We start from the raw sequence: 12,628 nt of genomic DNA, 5'->3' as shown, positions 1-12,628 counted from the left end.
GTCAGGCAGCACACACGCACATATCTCCACAGAAGGAATTCTTACAATTCGACAACAGGAACACAAACAGCCAATTAAAAAACAGGCATTTCTCCAGAGCAGATGCACAGTCAACAGACACAAGAAAAGGTGCCCAACACCACAGATCAGGAGGGAAAAGCAGGTCAGAGCCACGGTCAGAAGCCACTTCACACCCACAAGGACGGCAGCAATCAAGGAAACAGAAAACAGCGAAGCTGGTGAGAGTTGGAATCGGAACCTCCAGGGCTGCGGGTGGGAATGTAAAATGGTCCCGGTGTCTCGGAAAACGGCTGACAGTTCCTCAAAACGTTCAGCATAGACTTATTAAATAACCCAGCAATTTCACATTTACCCAAAAGACTTACAAATAAATTCAAATAAAAATTACTCAAATAAAAATTGTACACCAATATTCATGGCAGCACTAGATAGTGGGTTGGCCAAAAAGTTCCTTTGGGTTTTCCATCAGATGGTATAAATAAACTTTTTGGCCAACCCAATAGCTAAAAGATAAAAACAGCCTAAGCATCCATCAACAGATGAATGGATAAAGAACACACAGTGTATACATACAATGGAATACTACGGACCACAGGAAGAACGAAGAGCTGATACCTGCTTACCCTCATGAACCTCGGGCTGCAGGATACTCCATTTACAGGAAATGTCCAGAATCGTAGGAAAATTACAGAGTCTCAGACTACCAGCCAAACCAAACCAAACAGACTCTCCATCAGCTTTTCAGCAAGTACACACACATACATGCACACGACTGCCTCCTGACACATTCTGGGGGGCTCTTCTCATCAAGCAAACGTGGGAAGAACTGGTCTTGCAGGCTGCCTGGCAGAGAGCTGACGGCACGCAGGACTGGGCGAGGGCATGGGCACCCGGTGCCAGGACAGGGCAGGGCGTGAGCGGCTGGGACCTCGACCCTGGGCTGAGTCTGCAGGCCGCTCCCCAGCCTCCTGTTGCTGCTGTCATAACCCTGACCCCTGCTGTTCTTAGAGAGGGGCGTGCGCCCCCCGACCGCAGACACGCACGACGGGCGGAGTCACTGCGCACCTCCATCCGCACAGGTGATAGAGCCGAGGAAGTGGAGAAGACCGCGGAGAGCGCCCTCGCCTCTGCCCACCAGGAGGAACCGCCCCGCATCTGGAGCCCGCTCCCACACCACCGTCCCAGAGCAGAGGGGCCAGAAAGCACGCCGTCTGCTGAGTTCTTCCTTAGCCACGACTCTGATTTTAACTTGGTTTGACTGTTTTCTACTCGAATGAGAAGGCTTACAGAGACCATGAGAACATACCTCTTGGGTTTGTTTTTTGGCTATTTCAGCAAAAAGATCTTCACAAAATCTTGGAATTATTCCTGGTTCTTCATTAAAGCCCATCATCCTAGAAAATACATTATGAGTTGGGGGAAGTAAAACTAATTACGTTTTAACATTCTTTGCAGGGAAAGTAAACCTAAATTTCCTCTTCTATAAAGTGGGGTAAGTAAAAAAAAGAATAAATAAAGCGGGGTAATTAAGAACTATCTAATTCAGAGCCATCTAGCACAGGGCCTGGAATATAGTAACAACTCAATAAATGTTAGCTACTATTAAAATTCAGGTATTTCCTCCCAGGGCAGGTAGTAGAGCCAGACCACTGATGAGATGACTTGCTTGTGATTCTCACAACACAACTTCCAAAAGAACCTCTCTGAGCTTCAGTTTACACAAGAGATAGAATTTACAGTAAGGCGGGGTCAATGATACTGACAAGGTAAACAGTATCTCACGCATAAACAGAAGCCCAGAGATTAAGCAACCTGCAGAACTGGAGTGTAAAATGGATTAGACTTAGCCCAGAGCAGTGCAGTTTCAAAAAGATATTCTATCAAACTACGTTCTTCTCACAAAAGATACGAATGTTTCTGGAAGGTCAGATTCACAGCACAACTCACGTGTATGACTTTCCAGAGCCAGTCTGGCCGTACGCGAATAGACAGGTGTTGAAGCCTTGGAAGGCCTGTCCCAGCAGTGGGGCCGCCAGCGCCTGGTACACGGCCGCCTGGCTCGCGAAGCGCGGGTGGCGCGCGTCCACGGACCAAAAGGAAAGGTCATACGCGAAGCTGTAAACCTGTCGCGTGCCGGGGTGCTCCACAGCGATTTCCTCCCCGTCCAGGAGGACCGCCTGAGGCGCCCCTTCTCTCTTCTCCCTTCCAAAAGAAGCGCAGAGAAAACTATCGTTATTGCAATTATTCTGAGTATTATTTCCACAGACTATAATAAGGACTTCAGACTAAAGTATCACGTTCCTCCAGGGCAAGACGGTGCTTTAGATTCTATGGAACGTGCAGAGCAGCACAGATCATAATAGCGGCTTCCCAAAATCTATTTCCACAGCTCCAGCGCCCCTGCTCAAAGGAAAAACGGAACTGCAGGTTTCTTATCCAGAAAATTCCCCTACTTGTACAGGATTTTCCATCTTCTTCCTTTTCCTCTTAAGTTCTCCCTTTTCTCATCCTGTCCCCTGAAATCTGCCTGTACCTGTAGTTCTAACCTGGAAATGTATTCAAAAACATCATAAAGAATTTCTGAAGGTACGAATCTATACAAAGCTGGCAAAAAACAAAAGCACAGTTTCAACAAACTCAGATACAAGTTTGAATTGAAGTGTCTTTGGGATGCTAGGTACGTTTCTGTGACTCCAAAGGTCCTTCCTCCTTAGAATCATCTCCCTTAAAACTCTGACTCTTCACATCCACCCCGCTTCTATCTCAGACTCAGGAGGAAATCTTTTTGCCCTACAGCTGCAGAAAAACAGAATGAACCCTTCTCTGGACACACAATTCTCTTTTTGCCCCCAACTCTGCTTAGATGAGAATTCACTGTGGAAACCACCCTTCTCGTCCCCCCCCCCCCGTGGCCCTGCTACAGGCTGCTCTGGGGTCCACACTCTGTCCCTCTAGGACCAAGCCCCGTGTGGGCTGTCCCGCTGCTTCTCTGCCCTGGGCAGTCCTGAGGCTCTCCCCAAGTTCTCTTCCCTTATCACTAACCCCACATTTTCACCAAAAGGCTCACAGCCCTGCAGAATCTGCCTTAACTGCTGGCCATTCAGGTTCAAACCAGGGGTCTATCCACACTGCAGTCACTACGCATGCATGCTATGTTGTTTCGGTCATGCTGGACTCTTCACCGTAGCCCGCCAGGTTCCTCCCTCCGTGGGATTCTCCAGGCACGAATGTGGAGTGGGTTGCCATGCCCCCCTCCAGGCAATCTTTCAGATCTCGGGGTGGAAACCGTGTCTCCTGCGTGTCCTGCGTTTGCAGGTGGATTCTTGACTGCCAAGCCACCTGGGAAGCCGCAGGGGCACCAAACCCTCCTCCAACTCACTTGGATCCACAACAGACTTAAAAAAACCTACTGCCTCTGTGAAGTCTTCTCAGTTGTCCTCAAAGCATTTAAAAATAATCAGATGCTACAGTCGCACCTGGCGGGTCCATCTTTTTCTCACCCACAGGCACTCGTGGGGAGAGATTTTTTGCCATCAAAGTCAAACCTCACAGAACAGTGTGTGCACAACCATGACATGTCACAGACGATAAGGTGATGACCACCACCCTGGAAAGGGTTTTGGAAGGACCTATTTGGGGAACGAGTGACAGGCTGTTGCTCTTTTTAAGGGAAAGGTAGAGAAGACACCACCATATATTACAGATTTGAAAGCAGACTGCCTTAGAGACTAAAGTCATTCAGACTTTTAAAACATATATCTGGAGAAACTTACATTTGCAAAATATGGTAGTTTCGATTTTTTTATTTTATAGCCAATCATTGAAAATATCCACATACTACCACTGAACCGAGAAGTTCCATATGTAAAAAGGCAGCGCCGGCCGGCATGAAGACGCACCAACACGCTGAGCAGTTGGCCTTGGATTAAAAGCGGGTCACGTACCGGTTGCTGAAAGGCCTGACTCTGACGGCCACCGTCACCTGGGTGGTCTCCACTTTCAGGGGGTATGTTTCTGCAGAGGTTTTCTGAAGTGCCGTTTCTTCCCTAAGAAGGAATGTATTTTCACGCTCCCTTTCCTTTTGACTTGCGAGCAGAGAGCTCTGGGGCGTCTGTTTAACCTGAAGGGTGGGCCTCCTGTTTCTCAGAACCAAGGCAGCGGGGCCCCGAGGCTGCAGGACGCCACGCCTGGGTGTCGACCTAGGCTCTGAAATACACTTCGAGGGCGTCCTTTTCTCTAAGCTCTCAAATCTACGTGGAAGTTTCGAGGCTTCCTTCTCAGCACCCCTGTGATGCGAGGTCCCTGCTCCTGACACTTTGATCTCTAACCTGCTCTCGGTAGGCCTAATCACCAAGCTCGCTGCGCGAACAGCTTCAGTCTGACCCTGGGAACCGGTGGGCGCTCGCTCACGTAAGGACTTAAGGGCGACGTTCTCACCCGCCCCTCGGAGGGCAGAACGCGTCGCTGCGCATTTTCCATCAGCCTTCATTTCAAGGTCTTTTGGGTCTGGAGTTAAAGGTACAGAAGGTGCAACAGGCAAGTTTTTGTCACCGTTTACAGTCTTTACATTTATACCAGTTTCTGGTGAAGGCCGACTATTTTCTGTCCTGCTGCCCACATTCTGCGTTCCTTTCCACTTTTCCACACCCTCTGTCTTAGCCCGACGCTGTAATGCAAGGCGTGCTTCTGCCGTTCTCGCACCTGCGTCTCCCGACTCACGACCAAGCAAAGAGGCTTCCTTGCTCCTGGTCGCTCTCCTCTGAAGTGTCAACCTCCCCACAGGGTTAGGAGAGAGGGGCGTGTCTTCTGTTTTCTTAGAGGCAGAAATAACGTAAGTGCTGTTGATGTCTCTGGTCTTACTTGCAGATCGCAGTAACGGATCGTCATTTGCACACACTGACAAGTCCGACTTCGAGTGCAGCTTCAGCTTGCTGCCCTGGGGGAGGACACTCAGGGATGACGTCTTTGTGGAGGAAGAGATGCCAAGGAGATCGCTGTCATTTCCGCTGCGTGCAGTGGGAGCTGACATGGTGGCAGAAAGTTATTCTTAAAAAGAATGTTGCTGAAGAAATGTTAAGCTCTTCTTTAGACATTCATCTGACTTCCGGCCATTTCTTATGCAACAGTTTCCAAAATTATCTGCTAAAATAAAATAAATAAAATTTAGACTGCACAGATTACAAACAGGCTTCAAAAACATGAGGACCTTCCATGGGAAAGTGACTTCTCAGGGGCATACATTAGGTCATGATCTCCACTGAGATATCCTTCCCAAGCAGCTTGGGACAAATCTCTGACCTCAAAGACCACACAGTCATTGCTCAACAAATATGTGCTAAGATCCCATGAGGTGCCAGGCCCTCTAGTGGATACTATGAATTTCAAAGACAAAACTCTATTTTCATTTCCTTAGTCTAGAAGGAACGTACAGATAAAGACTGTATCAGTTCAAATGTGCCAGGTGACTTAAAAAGATGTAAAAAGCACATTAAAGGAGATATAAGAATAGTCAATAAGCACATAAAATGATGCTCAACATCGTGGGTCATTAGGGAAAAGCAAGTCAAAACTATGATGAGATACCACATCATACCCATTAGGATGGAAACTAGCCAAAAAAAAAAAAAGCAGAAAACAAGTATTGACAAGGACATGAAGAAATTGGTATGCTTGTAAACTGTTGCTGGGAATGTAAAATGGTACAACCACTATGAAAAACAGTATGGATGGCCTCAAAAAATTAAAATTAGCATATACTAAGTCACTTCAGTTGTGTCTGACTCTTTGTGACCCCAGGGACTGTAGTCCACCAGACTCCACTGTCTGTGGGGTTGTCCAGGCAAGAATACTGGAGTGGGTTGCCATGCTGTCTTCCAAGGGATCTTCCCGACCCAGGGATCAAGCCCACCTCGCTTATGTCTCCTGCATTGGCAGGCAGGTTCTTTACTAGTGCCACCAAATTAGCATAGGATCTAGCAATTCCACATCTGGGTATACACCAAAAAGGATTGAGAGTAGGGTCTCAAATGAAGAGATATCTGTATACCCATGTTCACAGCAGCATTATTCACAATAGATAAAATAGGGACACAACTTGAATGTCCACTGACCAATGAATGGCTTACCAAAACATGATATATTCATACAATGGAAAATTATTCAGCCTTAAAAAGGAAAGAAATTCTGCAATATGCTACAATATTGGTGAACCTTGAGGACATTATATTAAGTGAAATAAGCCAGTCCCAAAAAGACAAATAATATATGATACCACTTATATCAAGTACTTACAGTAGTTAAAATCATCAGCAGAAAGTATAATGGTGGTGGCTAGGGAAGGGAGAACGGAGAGTTTTTAATAGATGTAGAATTTCAGATTGACCCGATAACAAGAGTTATGGGGTGGATGGCAGTGATGACCATATATTTAAGGATGCACATTTTAAAATGGTTAAAATGATAAATGCTAGAAAAGAGAACATGTCAGCAGAGATTTTTTTTTTTAAGTGCCCCCCAGCTTGGGGAGCAGCAAGGGGGGACTGAGAGACAATCCAGCCCCAAAGTTAAAGACTGGAGTGAAGCATTTCCGCACCTGCTGAATGCACATGGCATGCAAGAATGCCTCAGGGAGATGAGTTTGAGAGGTGTCTCAAGGCAGATCATACCCAAATAAATACCAGAGACAATAAATATAAGCACTGTAAAGTAATTGCTTGTGTTGAGAGAACTTACGCAAGATCAGTTAAGTATTCAGCCTGCCCTCTAGCAGTTAGACAACAAAGTTGACAGGAATGTAAGTAAATATGTGTCAACAATATCTATCCAGTAGTCATATTTAGAAGAAAAGAGAACAGCAGAGACAGCTAAGAGGTCTGGCTTCCCGTCAACGCTGTATCCAACTGGTTATATTGATGTAAACAAGTCTTTAAATTTGCATGTCTGATTCTAACTTGCAAAATGACATCTGATCAAACTATCTCATTGTGAAGGCAAATAAAGGAACCCTCACTTAAAACGGAGCAGGGGCGGGGGTGGGGGGTATCTGAACAGGAGCCCTCAGGTTTTATCCCTTGCTATTCTTCACAGACTCTACAGGAAGAACCTACTTCACACCCCAGGGCAAAAGAGGAAGAAAGGTTTCATCCTCACCTAGCAACGGCCCAGCCAGAGAAAACTAGCAGCTGAGCCACTAGGAGGTCATCACCACCCAGGCTGTCCCTCTCCTCCAATGGACTGTCATTGAATTCCCTCCTTTTCTCCACACAGGCAGGCCTCATCTGGCTTAGGGGCTTCACTTCGTTGCCCCTTCTGCATTGTTTTACAAACAACATTTGTAGCGACTGTGTGTCAGCAAGTCAGCGCCATTTTCCCAAGCGAGCATCTGCTCACTTCAGGTCTGTCACGCTCTGGAAATTCTCACAACACTTGAAACGTTTCCATTAGATGCCACTGGTCAAGGTGATCTATGGCCAGTGGTCTTTGATGTTAGGAGGAGGACTCCCTGAAGGTTCTGATGATGGTTACCATTTTACCAACCAAGTATTCTAAACGAAAGTATGCATTGTTCTTTAGACATAATACTATCGCACACATAACGGGCTACAATATAGCACATATATAACTCTTCAATGAAACAAAACATTCAGGAGACTGGCTGCTGGTCTCCCTGAGCCCACACAATCTGGGACAAGTTGCCCCTCTCCTCGGGGCTGGTCCTCACTCGAAGCTCGCCCTGAGCGGCAGCTCTCTGCTGCTCCCACCTAGACTCTTCCTGCTAATACAGCAACTAACCCTCGTATTTTTAAAATCAACCGCAGAGATCATGACTCTGGAAGAACAAAACAACAAAGGTTCATTTTTAAGTAACCTGTGCAAGTTCTAAATCATTAACAATCACGCCAGGATCGAAGCATCTCCCATCACCTTCCAACTAAAAGCAGGCAATCTTTTAGTTAAAGATTTCCTGATGCGGAAGTAAATACAGAATCAAGAAGAGACTGAGGACTTGACCCGCAGCTGAAAACCGGCTGCTATTTACAAGGAGCAAGACAGCTCTGGGTTCGGGGAGGGGAGGGGGGTGCGCCCCGGGACACTGGAGGGAAGGGGTGCCCAGACCCCGGGGTGGGTTCTCAGCGGCCATCCAGCCGCCCTGCGGCCACGCGCCCCGAAGACGCCCTCCGAGGGGTCCGCGGCGGCGAGGGCGCGGCCCTCCCAGGAGAACCCCGGCCCGCCCTCCTTGGGGACCCTCGCACCCGTCCCCGGGGACCTCGCCCTCCTCTCCCCGGGGACCCCCAGCCCGCACCTCCCCGGGGACCCCCCGCCTTCCCCTCCCCGGGACCTCCGGCCCTCCCCTCCCCTCCCCCGGTAACCCCGGCCCTTCCCCCTTGGGGACCCTCGCACCCGTCCCCGGGGACCTCGCCCTCCTCTCCCCGGGGACCCCCGGCCCGCACCTCCCCGGGGACCCCCCGCCCTCCCCTCCCCGGGGACCCCTGGCCCTCCCAGACTCCCGAGCTGGCCACCCACCCCATCCCTTCCCGCACCGACGCGCCGCCCCAAGACCGCAGCCCCCACCTCGCAGGCTCCCGGCCTCCTAGCGCCGCTCACGCCTCCGCCGCCGCCCCGCGGTTTGAATGCGCGCCCCGCCCTCTGATTGGCTGCCGGGCACCGCGCACGCACGTCCTCCCGGAAACGCGCGCGCATCTCCTAGACAACGGCCCCGCCTCCCGGGCTGCGCGCGCGCCGAGGGGGCGCAGCCGTCTTGGAGCTCGGACGCGGACTGCGGGCGGCGCGGGCGCACTTGGGGAGCGGGGGCGCGCTCGGGAAGGCGGAGGCTGGGACTCCGAGCGGCGGGGGCGCGCTCGGGGACTTGGCGGAGGACCCGGACGTTGAGGCTCTTGTCCTGCCCCGGAGCAAAGTGAGCACCGTCCGTCCACGTCGCCCCAGAGCTTCTCTGTGCAGAAATAGCTGCTTGCACTGTTTATAATAGCCAGGACATGGAAGCAACCCAGATGCCCATCAGCAGACGAATGGATGAGGAAGCTGTGGTACATATACACCATGGAATATTACTCAGCCATTAAAAAGAATTCATTTGAATCAGTTCTAATGAGATGGATGAAACTGGAGCCCATTATACAGAGCGAAGTAAGCCAGAAAGATAAAGACCATTACAGTATACTAACACATATATATGGACTTTAGAAAGATGGTAACGAGAACCCTATATGCAAAACAGAAAAAGAGACTCAGATGTATAGAACAGACTTGTGGACTCTGGGAGAAGGTGAGGGTGGGGTGTTTCAAGAGAACAGCATTGAAACATGTATATTATCTAGGGTGAAACAGATCACCAGCCCAGGTTGGGTGCATGAGACAAGTGCTCGGGCCTGGTGCACTGGGAAAACCCAGAGGGATAGGGTGGAGAGGGAGGTGGGAGGGGGGACTGGGATGGGGAATACATGTAAATCCATGGCTGATTCATTTCAATGTATGACAAAAACTACTGTAATGAAGTAAAGTAATTAGCCTCCAACTAATAAAAATAAATGGAAAAAAAAAAAAAAGAAATAGCTGCTTGCCCCCAAGGTAGTCACAGCCATTCACGCTTTTCTAGGCTTTCCTGTGCAAAGCCTAGTGATGGGAAGTGCGCTGAATGCCTTAGATGGAAGTTTTTCATTTAATCCTGAATATTTTACCAGGTAAATATTAATATGATCCCCCAGTTTACCAATGAGGGACTGAAGTTTACAGTTAAGCTTGTGAAAAATTAGACAGCTAGCTGGCGGGGTAACTAGAATTACAAACCCACCTCGTGAGATATCACTGAGTTTCTAGAAATATCCTAATAAGGTTTTGAAGCACGAAAAAATAAGTATATTTGCTGAAAACTAGATGAACGAGATGAACAGATGAACGAGAGGAACTCTAGTCAAAAAGATATTTTTAAGTAACTTTTTTAAACAATGAAAAGTGCAGATAAATTGGATTCAGTGGGATAGAAAGAAACTAGAATGGACTCAATGTATAGAAAAATTGAATGTATAATAAAATGCTTATTCTAAAACTCTCTAAAATCATTGTAAAATTTATTGATATTAAGTTATAGAGCAACCATCAGAAAAAAAAGAATGTACTATTTATCAGGTCTGTGGGAAAATGATCAAGTCTAGAGAGCTAAAGAAGATATGGCAAAGGAGAAGACTGAAATTTACATAAAAATTCTAAACTCATAGATAGTTCAAAATAATGAAAAGAAAATGTAGTAAATTAGAAAAATACATTAAATATAACAAGATATAAAGATACCTTTCAATATTACAAGTAAAAGAAGTTTATAAGTAGAAACTTATAGTTCAGTTCAGTTCAGTTCAGTCATGTCCGACTCTTTGTGACCCCATGAACCGCAACATGCCAGGCCTCCCTGTTCATCGCCAACTCCCGGAGTTTACCCATTTAATTGGTGATGCCATCCAACCATCTCATCTTCTGTCGTCCCCTTCTCCTCCTGCCCTCAATCTTTCCCAGCATCAGGGTCTTTTCAAATGAGTCAGTTCTTCACATCAGGTGACCAAAGTATTGGAGTTTCCGCTTCAACATCAGTCCTTCCAGTGAACACCCAGGACTAATCTTTAGGATGGACTGGTTGGATCTCCTTGCAGTCCAAGAGACTCTCAAGAGTCTTCTCCAACACCAGAGTTCAAAGCATCAGCTTTATAGTCCAACTCTCACATCCATACATGACTACTGGAAAAACCATAGCCTTGACTAGATGAACCTTTGTTGAGAATATAATGTTTCTAGTTTTTAATATGCTGTCTAGGTTGATCACAACTTTCTTTCCGAGGATTAAATGTCTTTTAATTTCATGGCTGCAATCACCATCTGCAGTGATTTTGGAGCCCAAAAAAATAAAGTTAGCCACTGTTTCCACTGTTTCCCCATCTATTTGCCATGAAGTGATGGGACTGGATGCCATGATCTTAGTTTTCTGAATGTTGAGCTTTAAGCCAACTTTTTCACTCTCCTCTTTCACTATTTACTCAACAAGTATTTATTAAGCTTCTTTTACATGTCAGAGATTACACTAAGCAGTAGGGATAGAAGTGAGTGGGTGTGGACCCTCCTCTCAAGCAACTTACCAATTTCTGTCACTAGAAGTGTGCACTTTTAATTCTGATGCAAAAATCACTGGTACTGAAATTGTAAAAAAAAAATTCTTTTTTCACTTATACCTAAACTTTTTTTTTTTTACAGTTGCATTTAATGGCTGGGTTTTACATTTTATTTTTATCTGAATTATTTTTGTGTGTACACCCACTCACTTCTATCCCTACTGCTTAGTGTAAGGTCTAACATGTCAAAGAAGCTCAATAAATACTTGCTGAGTAAATACCAGACCCCTCTAGAAAGCAATATGATCATTTATAGAAGGAAACATGAAAAGATTCATAGTCTTTGCCCTAGTTACTTACTGCACTACAAAAATTTATTCTTAGAAAATGTTTCAGTAGAAACCAAATAGTTTGTGGGCCCCAAACAGAAAAACTCTGCATGGCTTACCATAAAAGCATGGTTAAAAATAAGGAGGAAAATAATAAATTATATTACAACAATTAAAGTCATTAAAGTTACAATTACAAATTAACTGGCAGACAGTGCATGGCCTGAGGACCTGCTTCCACCCCAGACTGAGCACACGATGGGGCAGGGCTTTGTCTGTGCCCACTGTGTCCCCCGCGCCTGGCACAGCATTCACAGGACACGCTTCCTGGCCACACGTCCCTCTTCTTCCTGCTCTTCACGAAGCTCCTGATTTAATTCCAACTATGGGAACAATCCTCAGCAGAATCAAGAGCCCCCTGTGAGCCAGCTCCGGGTTACACAAGAGGGATTTCAGTCTGTTATTTATTACACTGAGATGGTGCTCCTCTCTTCAGATCCTGCCCACAGCTCGCCAGCAGGGAAAGTCACTTCTGGGGACCTCCACTTCTGCATCTGGGAATTGCAGATGCAAATGCCACCTACCTTAGAGAGTCATCGTGAGGATTAAATTAGATTATGCGTGCAAAGTGCTTAGTGTGGAGCCGGGTACAGGATTATGCTCTGCAAATGTAAGCTCCTAAATTGCATCGCCTGAAAACACTCTCCAAAATGCTGCGGAGCCCTGGCCAGTGCTGACGCACCGCGACCATGCATGCACAGGCTGTCTGCTGCAGTGATGACACATTTTACTTTATGAAGGTTGAGGATTATGACTTAATCCCTAGAAATAACTGCAAGATGAAATAGCTTGTTCTTTTGTACGGGCCTCACTGGACGCTATTAAAAATCAGGAGAAAGTAATGAAAAACCATCTCCAAGGGAAAGCAGAACTAATCTCCATTTTGCTCTAATATGATTAGCATCTTTTAGAACTTCGGATCTTCTATGCTTTTTGATGGAAGACAAGAAAAAGGAATCTATACACCTGAAACTAACATGGTATTGTAAATCAACTCTACTTCATTAAAAAAATAAAATAATATTGAACTAAAAATAAAAAGGAGTCTAGAGAATGCAGAATGCAGTCTAGAGAATGCACACAAGGTTCAAGGGTGAGCAGCCCGCA

The 12,628-nt window shown here is 46.6% G+C and overlaps 1 protein-coding gene across 2 annotated transcripts in view; it reads right to left on the bottom strand.

The window, feature by feature from the left end:
- KIF14 (kinesin family member 14) overlaps positions 1-8,662 on the bottom strand; it is a 43,729-nt gene extending 35,067 nt beyond the window's left edge. Inside the window, exons 1-4 of one of the 2 annotated variants that reach the window (XM_070473817.1) lie at positions 8,593-8,662; positions 3,966-5,163; positions 1,969-2,223; positions 1,328-1,415 (exon numbers count right to left, since the gene is read on the bottom strand). In XM_070473817.1, coding sequence (XP_070329918.1) covers positions 1,328-1,415; positions 1,969-2,223; positions 3,966-5,050 — 1,428 coding nt within the window. In that variant the 5' untranslated portion in view covers positions 5,051-5,163; positions 8,593-8,662. The remainder of the gene's footprint in view (positions 1-1,327; positions 1,416-1,968; positions 2,224-3,965; positions 5,164-8,592) is intronic. The other variant, XM_020907013.2, reaches the window with a different exon arrangement.
- Between the last annotated feature and the right edge of the window lie 3,966 nt (positions 8,663-12,628).

The sequence above is a fragment of the Odocoileus virginianus genome, chromosome 11 (assembly GCF_023699985.2).
Source record: "Odocoileus virginianus isolate 20LAN1187 ecotype Illinois chromosome 11, Ovbor_1.2, whole genome shotgun sequence".
NCBI lineage: Eukaryota > Metazoa > Chordata > Mammalia > Artiodactyla > Cervidae > Odocoileus > Odocoileus virginianus.
Note: the sequence above shows the minus strand (reverse complement) of the source record. Positions and strands in the feature narration are given on the sequence as shown.